The sequence below is a fragment of the Hemiscyllium ocellatum genome, chromosome 16, assembly GCF_020745735.1.
Source record: "Hemiscyllium ocellatum isolate sHemOce1 chromosome 16, sHemOce1.pat.X.cur, whole genome shotgun sequence".
Taxonomy (NCBI): Eukaryota; Metazoa; Chordata; class Chondrichthyes; order Orectolobiformes; family Hemiscylliidae; genus Hemiscyllium; species Hemiscyllium ocellatum.
This window is the reverse complement of record NC_083416.1, coordinates 41399907-41413347: the sequence shown is the minus strand read 5'-3', so window position 1 is coordinate 41413347 and position 13441 is coordinate 41399907. Positions and strand designations below refer to the sequence as shown.

General features: G+C 37.5%; 1 protein-coding gene across 1 annotated transcript in view; it reads left to right on the top strand.

Annotated features, from left to right (window-relative positions):
• slc23a1 (solute carrier family 23 member 1) overlaps positions 1–13201 on the top strand; it is an 87388-nt gene extending 74187 nt beyond the window's left edge. The window contains exons 12-15 of the mRNA XM_060837504.1: positions 374–503; positions 1299–1442; positions 9128–9223; positions 12960–13201. Of these exons, the coding sequence (XP_060693487.1) occupies positions 374–503; positions 1299–1442; positions 9128–9223; positions 12960–13201 (612 nt within the window). The remainder of the gene's footprint in view (positions 1–373; positions 504–1298; positions 1443–9127; positions 9224–12959) is intronic.
• Positions 13202–13441: the final 240 nt, after the last annotated feature.

The window sequence follows — 13441 nt, the reverse complement described above, 5'->3', positions numbered from 1 at the left end:
GACCATTGAGATTCTTTTTCATTTTTAACCATATATCCTCCCACATTACTTACTCACTGTTGACCATGTTGCTGCAAGGAGCAAGAAATTCCGCAGATAATCTCTTTAACAGCCCAACAACATTTTCTTTTCTGCATTTCCTTCCATGAAACTTATGTCTAGTTTTCATTCACATTCTTATTGTAAAACTTAAACCCAATCGACATAGACTTCTCATGGAAATTGTTTGCATATTTCAGTAAGATTTCAGTGCCTTAATTCAATTTACTTTGCTTTGGCAAATCAATATTCTTTCTTATCTTGATTTTATAAAGTTTACTCATATCAGATTGCTGTTTTTGGTCTTCTAAATAGTGTTGTTCTGGTTCTCAAGGTTGGGAGCAGGCGAGTGGTCCAGTATGGAGCCGTTATTATGTTGGTCTTGGGAACAGTAGGAAAGTTTACAGCACTGTTTGCTTCACTCCCAGATCCCATTCTTGGAGGCATGTTTTGCACTTTATTTGGTAAGTTGAAATATCCAACTTGTAACTTCATCCAATTATAGTCAATATAACTGCTGTTATAATTTTAGGATAACTTTTTTGAAGAGGTGTATTCACTGCAAGACGATCTGCAAAGAGAGAGAGGCTCTGTGCATTTTACAACTATTTTATTTACAGTACTTTAATATTAGGTGTTATTACATGGAGAAATGCCATACACTTTACTGCAAATACAGCAAGTGAAATTGCAAATAAAAGATGAATGGCCTGATGAAGTCCGTTTATTCATTGATGCTATGATGTGATGTAGATGTGTAACAGGGGTGCATAATGAAATTGTTATTTAATCAAACATTCATTTATGTATATTTTCATTCCAACATAACTACATCCATCAAATGATAGTTGGCTGTACAAAGTTTGGGATATATAGAGAGAATGGATTTGTTTGTTTGCTATTGCTTTAGCAAACGAAACAGTTTGCCAAGGTTTCTCTGATCCATTTGTTACGATTATGACAGGTACTTAGAATTACCTGAGTTATGCCTATTAACTCTCAAAATAAACCTTTGAGTTCATGGTAAATGCTGTTATATTTGTGAAATATTTTGTCTGAGTTGCAATCCTGAGTGATTTTAAGTGAATAAATGCTAAAACATTTATCATTACATCAATTCCTTTACAAAACAAATTTGGTGAAAACTGCTTTGTTAACGTGGTAATTGTGCCATGTATTTTAAGGAATGTTCTAGATTGAAATTGTTGGTATTTCTTTAAATTTATTTTTGTTTTTATTTTCTCATTTTTATTTTCCAGGAATGATCACTGCAGTTGGACTTTCCAACCTTCAGTTTGTAGACATGAATTCATCACGCAATCTCTTTGTCTTGGGATTCTCCATGTTTTTTGGTTTAACACTACCAAATTATTTGGATGAAAACCCTACTGTTATTAACACCGGTAAGCTAAATAATGCGCGTAATTAAGTTTCAGTAAAATTGTTGGAGTAAGTTGGAGGAGGGAAGATTGAAAGTGTTGCACTTGTAAGTAAAGGCATATCACACCTTGTTAACAAATAACACAAGTTGTATCACCTGACAAATTACCTACTTTTCAAAAGCTGCCACAAAATCTTCTACATCACCCGAGATAGCAAATAGAGCTTTGGCTTAATGCCTTAGAATGCAATGTGGTAGTTATGATTATGTAGCACACCCTTGGAACTACACTGAAGATAAAAAAATATAATTGTTAGGGACAGACCTGGTACCTAAGTGCTGTTTTTTTAGGATCTTTGATGATCAAAAGACGTAGGAGCAGATCTAGACTGTTTGGCCCCATTGAGTCTGCTTCACTATTCAATCATGGCTGATATATTTCTCACACCCATTCTCCTGCCTTCTCCTTATCATCATTGATCCTCTAACTAATCAAAAACCTATCTAAATCTCTATTAAACAATGTTTGAAGATGGCTTATTTTGAAATAAAGTTTAAAAATAAGCGATTGCAAGGAACCCTCTGCCTTTATGACTAGAATCTGAAAGCTATCAATTTTATTTCATTGGAATAAAATTTCATACCATGTGTTAATGGAATGCTCTTTCTGTCTTTGTAAAAATATGTGACCTGAAAATGTATTGATTGCCATGAATGTCACAATATTATTTAAAAATTACAACATAGATATGGGCAATTCAGCTCAATAAGTCAATCCTGATTTTTACATAGAATTATGAAGTAGCAAGGTTGTGCAAAGACTGCATTGAATTTAGGTTAGATCTTCGAGTTGTCTGTTCTACTCTGCTATTTGTTCCTCCATTATTAACAACAATGTAACTCAGGTTAGCATAATATCTCTTGGGAGATGCTGATGTCTTCTATCAGTGTAATATAGTTTTTTTGGATTACTTACAGATTAGATTAGATTAGATTACTTACAGTGTGGAAACAGGCCCTTCGGCCCATCAAGACCACGCTGATCCACCGAAGCGCAAGCCACCCCGACCCATTCCCCTACACCTAACACTACGGGCAATTTAGCATGGCCAATTCACCTAACCTGCACATTTTTGGACTGTGGGAGGAAACCGGAGCACCCGGAGGAAACCCACGCAGACACAGGGAGAATGTGCAAACTCCACAAAGTCAGTCGCCTGAGGCGACTAGTTCTGCTCAGCTGTAACTCTTACTACTAGATAAGATTTGAGTATTATTGTCACAGTACCTAGGTACAGTGAAAAGTTTCATTTTGTGTGCAGCAGGCAGATCATACCATACAAAGTACATGAGGGTAATACAACAGAGCAAACAGGGCCTGATTCTGTGTCATATCCAACATAATGTTTAACATAAGCATAATCTCTTCTGATGTATCCACTTTACATCTATCAGCAAAGATTTTAAGTTCAGAATTAAGGTTTTATGAGTTGGCAAAATTGTCAATACATCCTGCCCTATTTTCCTTTCCTTGCAAAGGCTGCAATGTTACAGCTGCAGGGAAGGTGCTCAGAGATCAAGACCAACATTAAATTTAAAATTTGAGGTCAATTCAGAAGTCTGATAACAATGGGGAAAAAGCTGTTCTTCAATCTGTATGTTTTGTTAGCTTCTGTTACCCAAAGAAGCTATTGTTACTCAAAATGAGCCTCTTCTCTGAAGACTTGTTGTGGTCATCCTTTGCCTCTAATAATTTAGGTGCTTACTAGTATTAATGAAGGATTGGTGACAGCATATGTTCCCATACAAGTTCCTAGCAAAACCATGTGTCAGCTACAGCCATCTCTTGCAAAAATGCTATAAATCTGTGGTTTTACAGTGATGATAAACTGGGTCCCTCATTTTGTGAAAAGACGAGGAATACCCTCACAAGTGAAAGAACCTTTTAGATTACATTAAACTGATTCAAGGTTTTGGTAGTCTGGATCCAGAGAAAATGTATAGGGAAGGAGATAAACAAGAGGCTATCAATATAAGGTAGTCACCCAGAAATCAAATAGAGAATTCAGAAGAAACGTCTTTACCAAATGAATTGTGAGAGTATAGCATTGGCTACCATGTGGGATGATTGAAGTAAGTAGTTCATATGCATGGAATAAGTGATTGCTATTTCAAACTTTGAGAAAAGATGAGACTTCAATGGAACACAAATCTATCTTGTTGGGCTGAATGACCTGATTCTGTGTCATATCCAACATAATGTTTAACATAAACAAAATCTCTTCTCATGTATCCACTTTACATCCATCAGCAAAGATTTTAAGTTCAGAATTAAGGTTTTATAAGTTGGCAAAATTGTCAATACCTCCTGCCCTATTTTCCTTTCCTTGGAAAATCTATCAGTAATATAGATAGGCAACTAATAGTTAAGTATTTTAGATTGTTGCTATGGATTGTGAAGAGCTAATCTAGTTACATTTCTTAAGAACTGGCATGGCCAATGGGCCAGAAGGCATTTCCCCAATGAGAGATTAGCAAAAGTGAGTTTGTTTTGAATTTAAAAAGTTGAGTGATCAAATTTAATTACTAAAAGCAATCGAAGGGATGCAATAAGAAGTTTGGAATAACCTTGCAATTGGAGATTCGAAAACATGTTTTTATTTGAGGTGCAACTGGAATCTAGGATCTCTTCTAACAAATGTCTGTAGGTTATTAAAACAAACATTAACAAGATTTTGTTGTATTTAATGTGTATTGAGGGATGGTGAACAAGGAGAAGAAAGGGAACTGGGTTACCAATCATTCATGATCTAATGAAATGGCAAAGATTGTTCAAAGTGTTAAATTGGTTATATTTACTTTTCACGACGTTCAAGATTATAAATGCTTAATCTTCCCTAGATCATAAGGATGTGCCATGGTTACTTCTAGCTCTTGTTGATACAGAGCAGTGAGAAACACATATTCTTTATTCAGTTTTTTAAAAAAGCAAGAGAAGGAAATGTTTAAGGAAGTAAATGACACTGTGGAATCAGAGGATAAAATATTTATTCTTAGCAAGTATAGGTTTGTAAATTTATAATTGACTCTATGGAGCTGAGCTGCCTGTAAACATACAAGTCAGACACCGAATTGACTAATTCTCCTTAATCAGGCATTAAAGAATATACTAGCAAGGACTGTTACAGAGGAGGACGTGTTGGATGTCTTAAAATGCATAAAGATAGATAAATCCCTGGGACCTGATCAGGTGTTTCCCAAAACCTTGTGGGAAGCCTCAGAAAGTGTTTGCAGGGCCCCCTGCTGAGATATTTGTATAATCACGGTTGAGGTACTGGAAGACAGGAGGTTGGCTAAAGTGGTGCTATTATATAAGAAAGCTGTTCAGGAAAAGCCAAGGAACTATAGACCAATAAGCCTGACATTAGTGGTGCGTACATTGTTAGAAAGAATTCTGAGGGACAGGATTTATATTATTTGGAAAGGCAAGGACTCATTAGGTATAGTCAATGTGGCTTTATGTGTTAGCAATTGTGTCTCACTAAACTGATTGAGCATTTTGAAGAAGTGACAAAAAAAGATTGAAGATAAAGCATTGGGCATTGTCAATATGGACTTCATCCAGATGTTTGACAAAGTTCTGCATGGTGGACTGGTTGCAAGGTTAGATCGCATGGAATTCAGGAAGAACTAGCCATCTGGATACAAGCTTGGCTTGATGATAGGAGACAGAGAGTGATGGTGGAAGATTGTTTTTCAGACTGGAGGCTTGTGACCAGTCTGCAAGGATTTGTGTTGGGTCCACTGCTTTTTGCCATTTATATAAATGATGTGAATGTGAATACAGGAGGTATGGTTAGTAAGTTTACAGATAACATGACAAGATTGGTGGTGTAGTGGATAGTGAAGAGATTTACTTCAGAGTACAACGGGACCTTGGTCAGATGGGCTGGTGGGTTGAAGAGTGGCAGATGGAGTTTAATTTAGATATATGTGAGGTGTTGCAATTTGGTAAGGCAAATTAGAGCGGGATATATATGTTTAATGGTAGTTTCTGAGGAGCATTTCTGAATGAAGATCTAGGGATGCAGGTTCAGAGTTTCTTGAAAGTGATGTCACAGGTAGATGAGGTAGTGAAGAAGGTATTTGGTATGTTTGTTTTTATTCATCAATGCATTGAGTATAGGAGTTGGGATATCATGTTGGGCTGCACAGGATATTGGTTAGGACATTGGTTTCCTGAAGAAGGGCTCATGCCCGAAACGTCGATTCCCCTGCTCCTTGGATGCTGCCTGACTTGCTGCGCTTTTCCAGCAACACATTTTCAGCGCAGGGCATTGGTTAACCCATTTTGAAATACTACTGCTCTCCCTGCTATGGGAAAATGTTTTTAAACAAAAGGGGGCGGGGGGGTAGGGTCAGAAAAATTAACAAGCATGCTGCTAGGTTGGCTGAATAGGCTGGTGCTATGTTCCCTGGAGGAATGACCTTATAGAAGTGGGGCATGGATAAAGTGAATAGCCAAGGTTTTTTTCCCCAGGGTAGGTAAGTCCAAAACTAGAGGGTATAGATTAAAGTTGAGAGGGGAAAGATTTAAAGGGACCTAAGGGGCATCTTTTTCATGCAGTGGGTGCTGTATGTACGGAATGAGCTGCCAGAGGATGTGGTGGAGGTTGGTACAATTACAACATTTAAAAGTCATCTGGATGGGTATATGAACAGGAAGGATTTAATAGGCAAGGCACAATAATTAATTACTAGTGCAGCAAGATACTCCAAGTAGTTATGCTCCAAAGTGAGATGGGATGAGTTGGATCTCATTTTAACCCTTCCCTGAAATGGTCAAAAGAAAGTTACTTTAAAAGGATCTCTTCCCTTGTGGAAAACCTTTCTCAGCTCAATAGGAAGGGCAAATGGGACTAGATAAATTTATGATATCAGGTTGGCATGGATGAGTTGGACCAAAGGATCCGTTTCTTTGCTGTACAACTCTGACTCTACAGGATTTAACATTGTGATTCTAGGCAGCTTGATAAGGTTCACTAATAGAGACTAACAAGTAGTCAACTGTATGTCTTTCTCCTGGGACAAAAAAGGAGTGAAAGGGAAATAAGAAATGGAAATGAATTAAAAGTACAGAAAAAACATTTTTTTATTTTCCATTCTTTGATGGAAAACACCTAATGTTGACAATATTCACACTAAAAACTTACCAAATGCAAGCATTCAAATAATTATGTAAGTCTTCTCCATCTCAACCATTTCTTTATTTCTTTTAAGGAAGTTATTTGTTGGCACAAGTTTTATGATGTAAAGCTATTAAGTGTTTGTTCTCAGGAATAATATCACAGCCTAGAGCCAAGATGATAATTGGTGATTAAACATCGTCCACAAGGGACCACTGACAACGTTGTATATTACAAAGAGAAATAACTGATTATCAAGTTGGAGGGGTACCAACTGCACATCAAAAAGATGTAAAACAGTTAAGCACACATCTATGATTTAACACAACTGGTACAGGGTTTTAATCTGAACTGCTGGTGTCATTTTGCAACACACTCCAGTTATCCAGCCAATTGAACCAACTTGACCATTGAAGATTTAATGAGCTAGCCAATTAGTGACCAGAAAGCATGCTTACCATTCTAAAGCCAGAGGACCTTTCTGAAGACAAAGTTTCAAAAAATATAAGAAATGGCCAGCAGCCAGAACCATGGTGTAACAACTATAGTATATTTAGTCATTGGAGCTTTGAACAGTGTTGTTTCTGCCTTCTTTTCCCCGAGCCTGACCCGCATTCTTGCGGGGAGAAAGTGAGTACTGCAGATGCTGGGGATCAGAGGTTAAAAATGTGTTGCTGGAAAAGCACAGCAGGTCAAAGGAGAAGGAGAATCGACGTTTCGGGCATAAGCCCTTCTTCAGGAATCTTGCCCCATCCTTGCTCCATTATCAAACAGGAGACTTGTTATCTCTCATTGACTGTGCTTTGACCACCATATTATTGTGATCAATTCCCCAAGCAAGGCTGAATAACTAATTACAATTGTAGCAAGATATACCAAATGGTTATGCTCCAAAATGATGAGAAATGAGTTGACCCTCCTTTACTTAACCCTTCCCTTAGCTGGTTGCAAGAAAGTTATGTTAAAATAGTCCCTTTCCTTGTGGAAACATTTTCTCAGGCCAATATATTATCTCTTTTTAAAGGAGGCAATTTAAGAAGGCTTTCTTAAATTTAAGGGCTAGTGAATTTATTAGCTACAATAATATGAGAAAAACTAACACAATGCACAAACAGACTGGAAATAAGAGGTGAGTCAAAGCATTAAAAGGCAAAGAAAATGAATTGGTCTTTGACATGTTCAAAAGTGCACTGCAATCTCTTTTTTCATTGTGTCCCAGATGGCAGACATAATATGAAATAAATGTATTTTTAAGTGAAATGTGTATTTGTGTTTATCCTTCTAGGAATAAACCAAGAAAGGGAGTTAAAAACCAACTGCAACCCCTGGTCTCTGTTGGTGTACGAAAGAGCTGGTCTGATGCATGTTCCTTTATGCTAATGTGAGCTGTCATGTGGCACAATTGAGAACTTCTGTTAGACACCCCTGTGCCCTCATGTGTGCAGTAAAAAGAAATGAAGTCTCTCTCAATGCTGAAAGCAAGGCAGCAAAATGCCATTGAAGGAATCCAGACAAACTCAATTCAGCTAATGGCCAAACTAACACTTTGCAAGCAATATCTCAACTGCCAAAGTCAGTGCTAAGGTGTGTGATTTCTTTAGCACTGACCTTGGCAGTTGAGTATTTGTTTGGAAATTGTTAGTTCAGCAGTCGGCTGAAAGGAATTTGTCCAGTTTCTTTCAATAGCACTTTGCTGACTTGTTTTCAGCATTGAGAGAGACCAACTTCTTGTTACCAGCATATGCAGGGCACAGGGGTGTCTAGTGAAAACTCTCAGTGTGCCCCCTGACAGCACACATTAGCATAAAGGAACATGCACAACACCAACTCTTTAGGACATAAACAGAGATCAGGGGTTGCAATTGGTTTCAAACCTTTCTTGGTGCATTCCTGGAAGGGCAAAACACAAATATACATTTCTCTTAAAAATATATTCCTTTCAAATGACATCTGTGGTCTGGGACACAATGAAAAGATGATTGCAGTGTAGTTTTTGAATAGCACTTTTCCCACTTGAAATATTACTTTCTTAAGTTCCCTTGACACTTTTTTCAGGTGCCATATTCTGTTGTTCCTTCTTTAAACTCTAAAATCCCTATGTGGATTATACAGGCAGGCATTACTTTAAAAAAAAATGCACTTATTATTCCTAACCCCAAAACATCTACAAATACATTTAGCTTTGTAATCCATTATCATGACAGTGTGTGGTCTGCTTGCCCACAGGATATTTCCAGTTGATAAATGAGAGTGGCTTTGATAGACTCCATTTAAATACCTCATCGACTGCCTGCTCCTTGTAGGTGGATGAATGTTCTGTGTCTTGGAAATTGCTCTGAGATAATAGTGCTGACATGCGGGCAAACAGTTTGAACTTCCACAGCTCAATGACTTCAAACACGCTGCACCAGCTTCCAAAAAAACTCGTTGGTGGTCTCTAGCAACTTGACTAGCAAGAAAAAAAAATCAAAGTTCTTTGTGCAGCATACAAAAATGACACTTTCTCTTTTTTTCCTTGCAGGCAGCCCAGAAATTAATCAAATTTTAACTGTCTTGCTGACAACAGAAATGTTTGTGGGAGGTTGCCTCGCTTTCATCTTGGATAATACCATTCCAGGTATAATTGCTTTCACATTCAACTGAATTCCATTTAACAATTCAATTTTTTTTATGAAAGAAAGACACTGCTTTTATTTGTTAAATCCCTATGGTTTAAGTTGCCTGGTATTGCTTGTGTTTATGCCTGGCTGTTTTTGAGGATCAAAGTGTTATCGGATGGTGGTGATGGAAATGCAAAGGATGATTCCAGGATTTGGAGTTGGAAGTATACATTAAGTGTGACTTGTGTTGCACAAGTTGTGAATGTTGATTTAGCTTATATCCCTATTTTTACCAATCCACATCTGAATATATTTCCTGACTAACCCTCCCAACAAAGACTTTTCAACTCAAAAGTAATTATCCAAAGTCTTGTTTATATGCTATTCATAGAATATAGAACATAGAACAGTACAGCACAGAACAGGCCCTTCAGCCCACGATGTTGTGCCGACCATTGATCCTCATGTATGCACCCTCAAATTTCTGTGACCATATGCATGTCCAGCAGTCTCTTAAATGTCCCCAATGACCTTGCTTCCACAACTGCTGCTGGCAACACACTCCATGCTCTCACAACTCTCTGTGTAAAGAACCCGCCTCTGACATCCCCTCTATACTTTCCTCCAACCAGCTTAAACTATGACCCCTTGTGTTAGCCATTTCTGCCCTGGGAAATAGTCTCTGGCTATCGACTCTATCTATGCCTGTCATTATCTTGTATACCTCAATTAGGTCCCCTCTCCTCCTCCTTTTCTCCAATGAAAATAGTCCGAGTTCAGTCAACCTCTCTTCATAAGATAAGCCCTCCAATCCAGGCACCATCCTGGTAAACCTCCTCTGAACCCTCTCCAAAGCATCCACATCTTTCCTATAATAGGGTCCAGCACTGGACGTGGTATTCCAAGTGCGGTCTAACCAAAGTTTCATAGAGCTGCAACAAGATCTCACGACTCTTAAACTCAATTCCCCTGTTAATGAAAGCCAAAAGACCACATGCTTTCTTAATAACCCTGTCCACTTGGGTGACCATTTTAAGGGGTCTATGTATCTTCACACCAAGATCCCTCTGTTCCTCCACACTGCCAAGAATCCTATCCTTAATCCTGTACTCAGCTTTCAAATTCGACCTTCCAAAATGCATCACCTTGCATTTATCCAGGTTGAACTCCATCTACCACCTCTCAGCCCATCTCTGCATCCTGTCAATGTCCCGCTGCAGCCTACAACAGCCCTCTATACTGTCAATGACACCTCCAACATTTGTGTCGTTTTAGCTTTATTCTTTCTTCAAAGCTGACTTTTTAAAATTCTTCTGCTCTAATTTATTTTAATAAACATAATTTTAAAATTGAAGAATAAATACATCCCCTGTTAAATGGAATGTGGAAGAAATATTTATGAAAATGTTTTTCTCAGTTGTTTTCTGAAAGAGATCACCATTAGGGACTGTGACTAATAAGGGAATAGAGCTAAGGATAAATGTAGTAGAGATTTCTGACCTGCAGTAATCAAAAGATTCTACTATGACATTTCACTCGAAAAGGATGAATAATGCAGGTTATAAGTTCATGGCTGTCCTTTTGTTTTATTTTTATTGGAGGGAGAAGAGAAAACAAACAATTCTTAACCCAGTTTGCTTAGACACTTGATCTGAAGTTCTTAATGTTCATTATTAGAGTACCCTCTGGAAGGGACATACTGATAATGTAAATTCATGATAAAACAATTCAAATATAAGCCATTTGGTGCAGTGAACCAGTATAGGCTCTTTCACATGACACACATTTGCTCTCATTTCAATATTTTTTTCTTTCTTCTTATCTTTTCCAATGGTCCCTGTCTTATCCAACATCAAGATAATCTCGTCCTTTTTTTTGTTCTGCAGCTCCCAGATTCACACTGGTTTAAAAACCTTTTCTATACTGTTTAAACTTCATACATATCAATGCCCCTTTTAATTTTCCAGCATTTGAACTCTAATTTGACCAAAACATACATTATTTTCTTTTATTCAACACATTGTTCCAGTTACCCATCACTGAGTTGCACTCAGTTCCAACTCCTCATTCTCATCTATAAGTTTATCCATGGCTTTCCCCTACTCTAATTATGCAATCTCCTCTATTCTTTGCTTCTCATATCCTGTGCAACTTACATCTTCCTTTAGTTCTATAACTCTGGCTTTCAGAATATTTCTTCCTCACTTTAAGCATCACCGCCAGAGTTTTCATCATCTTCTCCCTACTCAATGGAAGTTGTTCCTGCATCTCATTATCTCTCTATTTTCTTCTTCACAGAATCGCCTTCCAGCTGGACTTTTGACAATGCTTCGTAACTGCATGGTCTCAATAGTATAGTATATATTGAACTTCATAGGTCTATTTATATTCCACTCCAATTACTTCCTACATTATCTGTGTCACCCTTACACTATTCTCCATCAAAAATATATGAAGTCTCTCCTTAAATATATCACTGTTAACTATTTTAACATCCTTTGTGGTCTGCAGTTTCACATTCTTGACTCTGTAAAGAGATATCTTCTGAATTCTTGACTGAACCTTTTAAGAGCTATTTTAATTCCACAGCAGCAGCACCCACTCCTTACCTCCATCCTTGTTCATAATTCATCCGCAAGTGGCAACTACTTTCCACCTGTCTATGACTGAATGCCTTCATAATTTAAAGACTTTTAAATAATTTTCACCTTGTGCCCCAGTCTGCTTAATGTTTCCTGATGGATGTATTGTCTCAATTATGGCTAAAAACCTTGATGGTCTTTTTATAAGTTGAAAGAACTGCAGAGGCTGTAAATCAGAAATCAAAACAGAGGTTCTGAGGAGGAGTCACTGGACCCAAAACATTAATTCTGATTTATCCTCACAGATGTACCAGAGGTTTTCCAGCAACTTCTCTTTTAGCTGTCACTCTTTTTCCTGTTTTCTTTAGAGCTTCAATATCCTTTTCTAGTGTTGAGACCAGAACAGTGGGGCATAATGTTTAAATTGTATTTCATTTTTCACAATTTTAATTTATTTGTATGCCAAGATCTCCTTGTTCCATTGCTCCTTTTAGATTCCAAATTTCAAAGGAACAACACTTTTCCTGCAACTTTCTACCAAAATGGAACATCTGAAAATTATTGTATTGAAAGATTTAGGCATTTATTTGCTTATTCTACAATTTTTTGTCTGCATTGTGGAATACTCCTTCCCCTTTGCTGAGCAATAGCATAGTTGCCTATTTTTACTCTTTTCCAGTTTTAAACCTTGACTCCTGATAAGGAGCGTGGGAATTCTGTTTGTCAAAAAATTACCTATTGCTTCTGGAATGGCTTAGGGTATCTATCTGTCTGTCTGTCTCTCTATTTGTCTTTCCCCCACCTGCCTTCATGAAATAACTCCACTGAGGCTGGTATTCTATCACCAAGTCACCTTTTATTTTCACATGAACAGTCCTTGATTATAGTAGCACTTCATTTAGAGTCAGGCACCAGAGTGTCAGTATCTCTAACTCTCATCCTTTTTATGTCAGCGAGGGCTCCCTATTGGACCAGATTATGAACAGACCCAATCAGAGAACTCACTCATACATTGTACGATCCAGCTGGCTGACTTTGTGACAATCACTACACTTCACAGTCTCTGTTATGAAATATCTTAGGGGTTATTTTGCATTGAAAGCACTCAGCCAAATCATTTTGTATGTGCTGCATTTCTAATGCTTTATAAAATATTACATTTCTTAACTAGGTACAAAACAGGAGCGTGGACTTGTACAGTGGAAAGAAGGCGCTCTTGCAAATAGTGACACAACAGTAGACATGAAAACATATGACTTTCCAATGGGAATGAGCCTCCTGAAGAAGGTTCAGTGTTTACAACACATACCTGTTTGTCCAGTTTTTAAGGGATTTTACTGGAGGAAGAAAAGAAGAGACTTGACTGCACATGTAAATGAAAATGGTGACCATGCTGTGTGCACCAAAGTGTAATGAAGGTATAAAAAATGCCAAACAAAACACATTTTAGTGCGCTGTTCTAGTACTGTATTATCTCTGTGAACTCTACAGAAGCTTCATTAGCAAGATATTTTTAGCAGTTACAAATTGTTTTTTCAGAAAGTAAGTTGAGCAAGTAGATACAAATGTTAACATGTAAAAGATGATTTAATTTTAATGGAGTTAAATGTTTCTTTTTCAAATAAAAATCATTATATCCGCAATCTTGTAGTT